Source organism: Phacochoerus africanus, chromosome 9 (genome assembly GCF_016906955.1).
Source record: "Phacochoerus africanus isolate WHEZ1 chromosome 9, ROS_Pafr_v1, whole genome shotgun sequence".
Classification (NCBI taxonomy): domain Eukaryota; kingdom Metazoa; phylum Chordata; class Mammalia; order Artiodactyla; family Suidae; genus Phacochoerus; species Phacochoerus africanus.
In genome coordinates, this window is record NC_062552.1 from 106,611,776 (window position 1) to 106,624,890 (window position 13,115).

Sequence of the window (13,115 nt, forward strand, 5' to 3'; positions counted from 1 at the left end):
GTCTGATCTATAATGTTTAAATATATATGCTCTTTAGAATCAAGGAGACATAAAAAATCAGTAAGAGATGGGCCATTAATTTTGCCAGTCTCTTTAAACACAATTTTAATTCAAAATTCTCTCCTACAACACTTAAAATTCTTCAAAGCTAGATATGCCTACTATGAGTAATTCTACCAAACTTTCTATTTTAAAATAATACATGTTATGCCCTAGGAAAACAATTTCAACAGAATCAACTACAATATGGATCCTACATTGAGAACCATTTTTAAGAGTGGAAGTTGAAAAAAAATTTGGTGCCTTAGACTTGAAATGGAGTTTTTCTGAATAATAAAATTTCTTGTGGGAATTGACAGTAAGGGAATTTTTATGATTTTTCATGCAAAAGAACTCATTCTAACAACCTGAAGTGGAAGCATAAATAGAGATCCTTTATTCTCCATGAACTTAAAAGTTCCAATCTCAGGAGTTCCCATTGTGGCTTAGTGGGTTAAGGACCCAATGCTGTCTCCGTGAGGACACAGGTTTGATACCTGGCTTCATTCACTGGGTTAAGGATCTGGCATTGTCACAAGCTATAGCCTAGGCTGAAGATGCAGCTCAGATCCAGTACTGCTGTAGCTATGGCTGTGGCATAGGCACAGCTGCAGTTTCTATTCAACCCCTAGCTGGGAACTTCCATATGCCACAGATACAGCCATATAAAGAAAAAAGAAATTCCAATTTCTACTACAATGAAGAAATTTGCAATTCTGTAAAGTCACACATTTGTAAGGGTAGTATATATAATTAAGTCATTTGTCTAGTAGGTAAGCCCTACTTCCTATATGGCTTAAATTACAAAAACGAGCTTTCGGGTTTATTGTTCATTGCTCATAACTGATTTTTTAAAATACTGTTTTGTTTTAAAAAACCAACTGGATCTGAAAAGAAAGTCTCACTACCATCCCTAGACTAAGAGATCTTTTAAAAAATAATGATTCTTACCTAATAAAAAGATTTGGCTGAATTTAAGAATGGAAAGAGTTGAGATATCACTATGTATTTTAAACAGAAGAAAAGCAATTTATGAGAAAATGCTGGAACAACTATGATTTACTTAAAAAAAAAACCTATTAAGGACACAGGTAAGGATATTCTGAGGATCTGAGGGGTTTCATTCAATTTTACAGTTATACTACATTATCTTTGATAGGGATATATTATATATTCTAAGTGAAATTTGAAAATTTGAGGACTTACAAAGTTCATGGATACCCCTTAGAAATACCAAAAGTCTAATGTTTAATAAACTCAACTGGTTAAAATGCATTTTAAAATAGCAATTTACATATTTTAATAAAACTTATTTGGAGTTCACGTCGTGGCGCAGTGGAAATGAATCTGACTAGAAACCATGAGGTTGCAGGTTCGATCCCTGGCCTTGCTCAGTGGGTCAAGGATCCAGCGTTGTTGTGAGCTGCTGTGGTGTTGGTTGCACATGTGGCTCAGATTCCAGAGTTTCTGTGGCTGTGGCGCAGGCCGGCAGCTGTAGCTCCAATTAGACCCCTAGCCTGGGAACCTCCATGTGCCACAGGTGCAGCTCTAAAAAGCAAAAATAAAATAAAAAATAAAACTTATTTGACTATGCTATGGTTAAATCACAGCAAAATCTGTAAATGTCTAATCTTAAAAACAGTTATCTTGAAATATCCAAACAGTTCATTTTTCATTTTTTAAAGGTCTATTAATTCTTAGCATTTCTAACCTCTTACAGTTAATGGGTCTTCTGAAACACAACTATACTTAGCATAATGTTTGGTAGGTCTCCTAAATCTATTTTCAAAAAATAGCAAAAGATAAAATGGCTGCACAAAGCATCATCCTTTTGGTATTTTCAACAGAAAGCTGCATAATTTTATGAACCTTAATGTGTAAGTATTTTGCTTAAGTCTTAAAAAAACTTCAAATTGTTTACATAAAAAATATATAAGCATAATCACAATTTGGGCTAGAATAAATAAAGCCAAGCAAAGTGTTAGGTTCTGAGTCTCACCATGTTTGATGCATTCATATGCTGTATCAGCTTAGAGTCAGGAACAATAACTTGTGGTGCTGCAGCTATGAAAAACACAAGCACACATAAAAACAAGGAACCATGAAGCTGTTTCCTAAGAATGCTCTATAATACCAAAACTTTTTTTCATGCTTCCCACATTTTCTGCATGCAAATACATTCAACCATTTGATATGTCAATGTTATAAATTTCTACAGTAAATAAAAGCTTCGATATACCCACCTTGTACTAGAAAACTGCAATTAAAAAAAAAGATTTGAGTAACAATACCCAAGAACACAAGGGATCTTGAGAACATGAAGTAATAAGCTAACACCTAAACATACACATTTCTGTGCACACTTAAACTGAGTATTTTCAAATATAATATTTCTTTGCCAACTAAATACAAACTGTTTTATTAGTAAAATGATACTACTCTTGGAATGTGTTATTAACACATTAAGAGTGAGTTCAGGGAGTTCCCTTCATGGCTTGGTAGTTAATGATACCAACTAGGATCCATGAGGATACAGGTTCGATCCCTGGCCTTGCTCAGTAGGTTAGAGATCTAGCATTGCTGTGAGCTGTGGTATAGGTCACAGATGCGGCTCAGATCCCATGTTGCTGTGGCTGTGGTATAGGCCAGCAGCTATAGCTCCAATTCGACCCCTAGCTTGGGAACTCCCGTATGCTGCAGATGTGGCCCTAAAAAGAAAAAAAAAAACAAAAAAACAAAACAGAGTGAGCTCAGAAAGCTATAATCTACATAGTTTCCTTCTAATCTACACGGCCCTTTTCTACCATTTTGTCAGCTTCCAGAATCTTATATTATTTCCATCAATTTTTCAAAAAAACACAAATCATAAGTTACAGCAATATTAAGCATAAAAGGAACAAAGTGTTTGATTCCGCAAATTTCAGAGAGTAAATAGATAATCCCATTATCCTAATATTCTCTGAGTGAAGAAAATCAAATTTTAATTTATGATAACCTAAAATCCTAGTGCCAGGCCTGAAGGCAATAGGAGGAACGGTCATCAAAACAGACTGACACAAGGTACAGAGTAAAACCAAATAATGTCTTATTTAATATAAACAGTAAAATAACTCAAAGAGACATTTCTAATATTCATCACTATTAGTTTTAAGTCCTACAAAACTCAAATACCTAGAAGTTTTATAACTGAACTGATGTTTGTCATGACAGAAAATACTCCATGTGGTGGATCAAGCTTCTTATTCTTAGCCTTTTCAGGGCCCAGATTTTCCTCAGCTGTGATGTTTAAGAGCTACTTCACAGAGCCTCTATTAGGCTTGAATAAAATAAAATCTATAAAATGACTTGCACAGTACAAAGCACTATAGACACAGTCAATAAATACTTGTTTTGTCTTATCTTTAAATCACATAATATAAACTAAGATGTCATATATCCACTCTCCACTTAAAGGAAATCTAATTCAGCCAATTTAGACTTAAATAGGGAATTAGAATTTCAGACTGTCAAAGTATAGTTACAATACATATATATGAACATCATTTTAGGCTTTCTATTAGTGAATTACTTGTTTATGACTATTACACAAATAGGATCCACATTTTATACTAACACACACATACATACAACCCCCTAAGCCAATAGAAAGGAGAAACCAAGAGTGTGTCTCTTCTTTGAAAATGACAACTTTCGTTCCCGAGTTGTTAGGTAGGATTATGCAGTCTCACCTTGCTGTGATGCAGGAATAAGGACCTGCTGGGTCTGTGCTTGCTGAGGTACTGTCTGTTGTGGCTGAGCTTGCTGATGGTGGTGGTGGTGGTGATGCTGCTGCTGCTGAGGTTGATGTTGCTGTTGAACTTGCAATAAGAGCTGCTGCTCTTCTGAATGAAATCCATCTACTGCCCTAGACTGCATTAGTTTATTCTCCCATAACTACAGCAAAGAACATTAACAATTTTTAAGTGAGCATCAGGGAAGATAACTCTGGACATATGGATAAGACATACTTTATTAGTCTGCTTAAATTCTTCCATTTTCAAAACAGATAAAACCACAAAATCTAGGAATCTCTAATTCTTACCCCAGTGTATGCAACAATGAAAAGCAATTGTTAAAGTATCAAACCTCATTTTTGCTACTTAAGAGTAATAAAGTATTTTTGCGTTGCTTTTTATAGCTTCAACAAACTTTCTATAGTAATTCCTTAGTTACCAAGCAGTTTCACATAAGCAATTTGTCAGTAATCAAAGATCACCCTTTTCAATATCACATCCATCAGTAACTATTTTATGCAAATCTGTTTTTTAACCATTTGAAATAACATATAAAATATAAGTTCATCTTTTCTTGAACAATGAGAAACATTATAGAGGTAATCCTCAAGTTAGAAAAATGCACCTTTCTATTTGTCCAATCTTACATAGGAAAAACAAACAGCAATGCCTAAAATGCTTTCAGAGGTATCCTCAACCCTCCACACTTCTTGGAATTCCCCCCCTCTTTCATTAATGACATGGATTGACCACCCTTTTTTGCTTAACCACTTCTATTTTCTCATCTTACCCTAGGACAGCTTCTATGATGAAGGAAAAAAAGACCAAAAGTGGGCGAAAGCAAGAAGGAAGGAGTTCCTACTGTGGCTTGGCAAGTTAAGAACTCAACATAGCGTCCATGAGGATGCCAGTTCAGTCAGTCACTGCAAGGTGCAGCACAGATCACAGATTTGGCTTGGATCAGGTGTTTCCGTGGATGAGGAGTAGGCCTGATGCTGCATCTCTGATTCGACCCCTAGCCTGGGAACTTCCAAATGCCATAGTAAAAAGAAAAAAGAAAAAAAAAAAAAAAGAAGGAAAAGAAAATATTTGCAACCATTCCATTTTTCTAACACATCTCCCCTTTACAAAGAATGTATAGTGTTCAATCTATAGAGCCCTTATAAAAAATTGCCCAAGAAAATAATAAGCCATTCCTTAAACATACAAATAAAATTTAATTCAGTCATTTCCGTACACAAGGATCTATGCATACTTTCCCTTAGGATCTGCTCTTGGGATATTGTCTAACTAACCTGAGGCTTCGGTCAGATCCTTCAAAAAAGCTCCCTTTGCCTTACTCACAGGGATTTTTATAATCACCTGACACTCCCAACTGTTCTAGAAATTCTAAATCTACATGCTAATTCTAGCACATCTCTAATGACTTAAAGAAAAAGTAATCTAGGAGTTCCCATTATGGGAACTAAGTAAAGAAAACTAAGTAAAGAAAAAGTAATCTAGGAGTTCCCATTATGGGAACTCCTAACAGCAGAAATGAACCTGACTAGGAACCATAAGGTTTTGGGTTTGATCCCTGACCTCGCTCAGTGGGTTAAGGATCCGGGGTTGCTGTAAGCTGTGGTGTAGGTGGCAGATGCAGCTCAGATCCTGCACTGCTCTGGCATAGGCCGGCAGCAATAGCTCCGACTGGGCCCCTAGCCTGAGAACCTCCATATGCCATTGATATGGCCCTTTAAAAAAAAAAAAAAAAAAAAAAAAAGGTAATCTAAAGGTCAGTTTTCCAAAGCAACCATTCCCCTAGCAGGCTCGGTACTTAGGGTCATCAGATCAGAAGACCATTCTTACAGAGACAGTAACAATATCTATCTCATGGGTTGTGAGGACTAAGATATCCATGTAAAACATTTATCACAGTCTGGCATAAAGTCAATGATCAATAAAGGCTAGTTGTTATAATTATTGTGGTGGTGGTAGTGTTAACCGTGTAATAGAGCATTTCATCAGAAGTCAGGAACCCAGTTAGTCCTAGTCTGGCTACTAATAAGCTTTGTGGACAAATTATTTATCTTTCTTAAGCATTTCACTCATCTAAAAAGGGAACAGGAGTTCCCATCGTGGCTCAGCAGTTAGGGAACCTGAACAGCATCCATGAAGACACGGTTTCGATCCCTGACCTCACTTAGTGGTTAAGGATCTGGCATTGCCGTGAGCTGTGGTGTAGGTCGAAGATGTGGCTCAGATTCCCACACTGCTGTGGCTCTTGCGTAGGCCAGTGGCTACAGTTCCAATTGTACCCCTAGCCTGGGAACCTCCATATGGCCCGGGTTCGGCCCTAAAAAGACAAAGAGACCAACAAACAAACAAACAAAAAACCCTAAAATAATTAAAAAAAATAAAATAAAAAGGGAACAAGTTGAATTAGATTACTTCTTCTTTCTTTTTGTTTTGTTTTTTTGCTTTTTAGGGCCGAACCCACAGCATATAGAGGTTCCCAGGCTAGGGGTTTAATCGGAACTACAGCTGCTGGCCTACTTCACAGCCACAGCAACTCTGGATCTGAGCCGCATGTGCAACCTACACCACAGCTCACGGCAACGCCAGATCTCTAACCCACTGAGCGAGGCCAGGGATCGAACCTGCAATCTCATGGTTCCCAGTCGTTTCCACTGTGTCAGGATGGGAACTCCTAGATTACTTCTAAACTCACCTCTAGTTAATAAATCTTAGTCTCTGCAAATCCCAGGTTAAAAATACCTCAGGTTCATCCTGTACAAAACAGGCTTACACACTGAATAAAATACACTCTACACCCCCAAATACATTCTAAATGTATTATATAGTAAGCCTCCCAAATAGTCTATCACCCAAACTACCTATACTACTACCACAGCTGCAGTGCAGGTTTGATCCCTAAGCTAGGAACATCAACAGTTCCACAGCTGCAGTCAAAAAAACAAAAGAAAAGAAAAAGAAACAGGTCCTTAAATGATCATTTTCTCAATTTAAGGCATCAGTTTTATCACTTCCAATTGGTCTACCCACTGCAACGACGACCCATCACTTGAATGAAGCTTCCATGATAATGGCAAGTATTAATGAATGCATATCATGTGCTAACTATTGTGTACCACTACTCACCTAGCCTTCAAGTCAATGATCTATGAGTCAGAATCTTTCCCCAATATCCAACCATTACTATCAATTTCCCTTCCAAAGCATTATTCCAATCTATCCCCACTATTATGTCCCTGGTTAAGTCCTTTCCTCCCAACAGTATTACTTAAAAAGTGTTAATGACTAAACTAATTGAGCTCCTTGCATCAATCATACATTCTACAAATAATTACTGAGTATCTCATATATGTTAGACACTGTTAGTAGTGGTATTGAGAACACACAGTGAACAAATTTGAAAGAAATCCTTGCCCTTAACAGAGCCTACATTTTAGTGGAACCTTGTTTTCCTCATTTATCAACTTAACAGTGGTCCTCAAAATGTGATCATGGGCCAATCACATCAGTATCACCTGGGAACTTGTAAGACATACTTATTCTCAGGCCTCACGCTGAATCAGTAACTCTGGGAGGTGGAGCAAGAATTTGTTTTAATAACCTGTTCAGGTTATCATCATGCATACTAAAATGAGAACTGCTGCTTTAAGATCTAAACCAATACTATCCAAACTGCAGATGGAACCCATTAGTGCATTATTAAACAAATTTAGATTTTTTTTTTTTTGGTAAATGCAATCAAAATTTTCTTTTTAGATGTCAGACTATACACCTATCAACTAAGACTCTGCAGCAGAAGTCCAAAATTCTGACTTTTAACTAGTATCCCAAAAATCCTTCTTAAAGACCAAGCTCCTTAACGCAGTATTATGTTAGCTTCTCTAACTGCTACTATAACTTGCACTCTAGTTTCCTAACTACTTGTAATTCCCTGAATATAGCATACATATCTCATATCTGAACCTTAGTAAACACTCCTTATGACTGGCAGCCTTCCCACACAATTCCCCAAAGAATGCAAATACAAAGTCACAAAGCCTCAAAGAAATCACTCACTGCCTTTATACCTTAGAGATATTTCTGTTGGTACACTTTTTACACTAAGTCTAACTTCTCTATCAAAGTACAAACTTCTTCAGGGCAAAGACTCTTATTCAGGAGCTAACAAAAAGACTAAGAACTTATCAGAAATTCAATATTAATTTCAAAGAAGAGAAACTATTGCTTTCTATGGTAGTGTTTCTCTATAAAGATGCCACCAATATCTGCAGCAGAATTACTCTTTATTTACAGGGTATTACAAATATTTAGTGTTAAGCTTATAATATCAAATAATGTAAAGTTGGAGTTTCTGTTGTAGCTCAGCAGATTAAGAACCTGACTAGTATCCAAGAGGGTGCAGGTTCAATCCCTGGCCCCACTCAGTGGGTTAAGAATCTGGAATTGCAGCAAGCTGCAGCAGAAGTCACAGATATAGCTTGAATCTGATGCTGCCATGGATGTAGCATCGGCTGGAGCTGCAGCTCTGATTCCACCCCTAGCCCAGGAACTTCCATACCCAGCAGGTACAAACATAAAGAGAAACAAACAAAAAAAATGTAATACTGTTTTAACAATAGTAATCATATCAATACTCCTGAAGATTACCAAAAATACTGAATTGTTACTTTAGTTATTTTAGAAAACAGGAAGAATTCTTTTCTCATTTTTATAGTACTTTCTTCCCCAACACCACAGCAATTATTTTGTTTATTTCTGGCAGGATCACTTTAGCAATCTTTGCCAGGTCTCTGAAATTACACATGGAGAAAACTCATTTTCTGTTCTATTTGGGGATTCAGATACTCATTTGATACTCATCTGCACATCATGTTTACTAGACCAATACTGAATTATTAACATGTACCTGTTAAGTATTTTACATGTACTGACTCATTTTTTCACAAAAATCCTTTAAAACAGACATTATCTCCTTTTTATAGAAAATGAACACGAGGAACAAAAAGTTAGGTATCTTATCCAAGATCACCAATGAATAGCAGGCAAAACCACAGCATAATACAGGCAATCTGACTCTAGTATTCCCAAACAGGGCTGAACCCTGAAAGTGAAGAGTAAATATCCTTTAAATTTAAAAACTCTCTTGGACCCTAGGCCCTCACTTGCCTCACAGCTCTGGTCCAAATTTCCAATCTCTAAAAACTGCACTGCTGGCATCAAAGCAGGTTTAGTCACAACTCTGGTACCTCCCTTATTTGGAGACAAAAGGCCTAGGTTCAAGTCTCTACCACTTGTTAAATTATCTGCCAAAGCATATTCTTGCTGAATCTTTTTTTTTTTTTTTTTGCTTTTTTAGGGCCACACCCACAGCATATGGAGATTCCCAGGCTAGAGGTTGAATCAGAGCTGTAGCTGCCGGCCTATGCCACAGCCACAGCCACAGCCACACGGGATGTGAGCCGCGTCTGCGACCTATATCACAGCTCACAGCAATGCTGGATCCTTAACCCACTGAACAAGGCCGGGAATCAAACCACAACCTCATGGTTCCTAGTCAGATTCGTTTTCCCTGCGCCACTCAAGGGAACTCCTGAATCTATTTTTGATCTATAAAATGTGACCAGATCTACTGTTTCTTGGTAGTAGGGGCTACAGATTCTGAACAACTCTCCTACTTTCACAAAAAACACCTACCACCTGGATAAAACATAAGATAACTGCATTTTGGAGCTCTCTAGAAATGATACAGAGCTTTCCCTAAGGGCAAATAAAGTAGAATAATGGATCATTGTTCAACTTATGGTCTAAGTTGTTTATATACAACCAGAGCATATTTAGAATAGTGGTTCTTAATCAGGGATGGTTTTGCCCTTTCTCCCTCAGGGACATCTGGCAATATCTGGAGACATTTTTGGTTACTGGAACTAAGGGGTGCTACTGGCATCTAGTGGGCAGAGAGCAGCTATGCTGCTAATATCCTACAAAAAATAGGACAGCCTTCTACAACAAAAAAAATTAACAGGTCCAAAATGTCAGTAGTGCCAAGGCTGAGAAAAGATAGATTTGTCTCAAATTGAGGAATTCCTCTCATTTTGTTTTATTAAGAAGAGAGGCCATGTAATCTATCTCCCATAGTACTTGCTGTTTGTTTGTATATAGGTGGGTCTGACAGTTTAGAGATCAGAATAATTTTTTCACTTACTTTGAAAAAGAGACTCTCATTCCCAATCCAAAACACAATTTACATTCAAATATAGATTTACTGAAAATCGAGTTGTGATCATTTTGTAATGTATAAATACTGAATCACTATGTTGTCCACCCAGCACTAGTAGAATGCCATAGATCAATTAAACTTTAATTAAAAAAAAAAGAGCAAGATTATGTTTTATGCGTCTTTTCTATCTCCCATAGTTCATACATTAAAGGAGACCTATAATATTAAGAGATAACCTCAAGAATCAGGTTGAATTTTTTTTTTTTTTTTCCCGCCATGCCCATGGCATGCAGAAGTTCCCAGGCCAGGGATGAAAGCCACATCACAGTTGTACCCAGAGGCACAGGAGCAACAATGCCAGACCCCTAACCCACTGAGCCATGAGGGAACTTCTAGAATGAATTTTTTAAAATCACCTTCCTTCCTGCATTATTTATTTAAATTCCAAATAACAGGCACTTTCATTAGTCATCTTAATTCATAATCTAATATACCAAAGTATCCTTCACAGCCATATGGAGGCTTTTGTTAAGTTTGTGAAACACCGTAAAATGGTGAGAAAGGGGATGGAGCTACTGACAAAGTTCTTTATAAATCATAAAATATGAAATTATTGTTAAGTTTTCATTATCAAGAATATCCAAATCTATGGGGTCCAATACAATAGCCACCAGTCACATGTGGTGATTTAAAATGAAATTATAATTAAATAAAAATTCAGTTCTTTAGTTCCAATCACCATATTTCAAGTGCTTAACAGTCACATGTGGCTAATAGTTACGATACTGGAGAGCACAAATACAGAACACTTTCATCACCACAGAAAGTTCTGTTGGATAGTGTTGGCTGTCAAACTGTTAAAACTAGGGCACATTCTGGAAACTTTAATGAGATCCTGAAGAAATTTAGTACAGAGAATTAAAATAACATATACTCATTTTAGTCTTACAGTTTTAGATTTAATTTCAACTAAAACCCAGAACTGAAGAGTATGCTCCATTAAAAAAAAAAAAATTAAACTACTTTATTCAGTTAGATTCTGGAGCACATTTGTTATTAACCTATTTAGTTGAGTATTTACTGAATGCCAACCACATAAGCCAGGCCTTGTGGTAGAGGCTCTGATTTGAACTTGAAAAAGTCACTTTTTTTGTCATATAAAACCAAGCATTAAACACACACAAAAAAATCAGTGCATAACCTATAAAACATATATATTACTTTTATATAGTATATATACACATACTTGTATACATATGATATACATACATATAGTCATTTGTAACAAAAATGCAGACAGAGCTATCTGGATTCAAAGACAGCTCATTCCCTTGGGAGAGAACACCTTGATTCTACTGGGTCAAGTAAGATACAGTCAATTCTAGACCTGATGAAAAGTGAGAGCAAATAACAACCTGGATTGACCTAGGGTAAATTAAAGTCTTTGAGACTGACTTTTTACACCTAAAAATGCTATACCTTCTACATAAGGTCACAGAACTACAGGACAGCCATTATAAGAGTGTGACACAATTTGTAAAATATTCACTTCATGTAATACTAAGGAATCAAAATAAGATCATTCTTATCCATATCCCTGAGATATACTTCATGTGTCCGAGTAGTTTATATTGCTGTTCTTCCAACTTATGTCTCAGACTTGGCATTCCTTCACTTGGATTTTTAGATACCTACTCCTCACTTTCAGTAACCATTACATTTCTCTCAAGGTAAACACTTCCTTATCTCAATCGAACCTGTATTATTTTCCTTCCTCACAGGGGCAGAATCTTACTGTAAGCTCACAATACACGTAAGATTTGCTTTATTTAAAACATTAAGTTGCTAAATTGCAGTGCCCACACCTATGTTGAATGGATAAATAAGACCACAACAAATGTTCCTTAGCATTCACTAACTGTGATTACTTATTTGTACATAGCTGTAAAGGAGCTCAGTTCCCAAACTTGAAGCCAGTAGTTTTAAAACTTTTTGGTCTCAGGATCCTTTATCATTTTCACAAATTAATTTTCACAAATTAATGAGGACCTCAACTCGATTTACTGAAAATCGAAAATTTGTATGAATTACAAATAAGATTTTAAAAATATGTTTAACTAACATTTAAATATGACGAAGTATCCACTATGTGTTAACATATATATATATATATATATTTTTTTTTTTTTTTTAAAGGCTACACTCACAGTATATGGAAGTTCCCAGGCTAGGGGTTGAATCAGAGCTATAGCTGCCAGCCTACACCACAGCCAAAGCAACACAGGGTCTGAGCTATGTCTGCAACCTACCCCACAGCTCACAGCAACGCCAGATCCCCGACCCACCAAGTGAAGCCAGGGATTGAGCCCAGATCCTCATATAGTCGGATTTTTTTCTGCTGCGCCACTAGAGGAACTCCATTAACATAAATATTTTTAATAAAAATAACTGTATCTTCCAACTAAACCCAGTGAGAAATGGCTTAAAAGAAAATATCTGGATTCATGTCTCTGTTTCTGCATTCACTTTTAGTTGTGGTATATGAAGAAAATCTGCCTTCCCACAGCTAAGTAGTTGGGAAAGGAAAAAGCATTTTAAGTGATGTTTTCTTAAAAGTTAGCTGCAATGTACAATCTGAAACCATATACCAATTAACTTTTCATACTCTGAGAATAAAATCCATTAATTTATCTTTTACTTTGGAGGGATTTTGTAACATCATGCATTAGTCATGTGGAAAATATGAGTTCAGTGTAGTATGCAGATATTCCAAATTTTAATACATTTTATTATAGAACATCAAACTATTGCATGTCTTAATATTAACACTGATCTCATCTTGACCTTCAAGTAAACATCCTTTTTTTAAAAAAAAAATCTTTTTAGGGCTGCACCCATGGCATATGGAAGTTCCCAGGCTAGGGGTCAGAGCTGTAGGTGCCAGCCTACACCACAACCACAGCAATGCCAGATCTGAGCCATACCACGACCTACCCCACAGCTCATGGCAATGCGGGATCTTTAACCCACTGAGCAAGGCCAGGGATTGAACCCCCTTCCTCACGGATACT

At 36.6% G+C, this 13,115-nt stretch overlaps 1 protein-coding gene and 1 non-coding gene across 2 annotated transcripts in view; both read right to left on the reverse strand.

Moving 5' to 3' along the window:
- Window positions 1–13,115, reverse strand: part of GTF2A1 (general transcription factor IIA subunit 1) — a 43,020-nt gene that overhangs the window by 24,371 nt on the left and 5,534 nt on the right. Inside the window, exons 3-4 of the mRNA XM_047795250.1 lie at window positions 3,768–3,972; window positions 2,039–2,103 (exon numbers count right to left, since the gene is read on the reverse strand). Of these exons, the coding sequence (XP_047651206.1) occupies window positions 2,039–2,103; window positions 3,768–3,972 (270 nt within the window). The remainder of the gene's footprint in view (window positions 1–2,038; window positions 2,104–3,767; window positions 3,973–13,115) is intronic.
- Window positions 2,939–3,082, reverse strand: LOC125137049 (small nucleolar RNA SNORA79). The gene has a single exon (XR_007137357.1). It is a non-coding gene; the product is annotated as a small nucleolar RNA SNORA79 (small nucleolar RNA).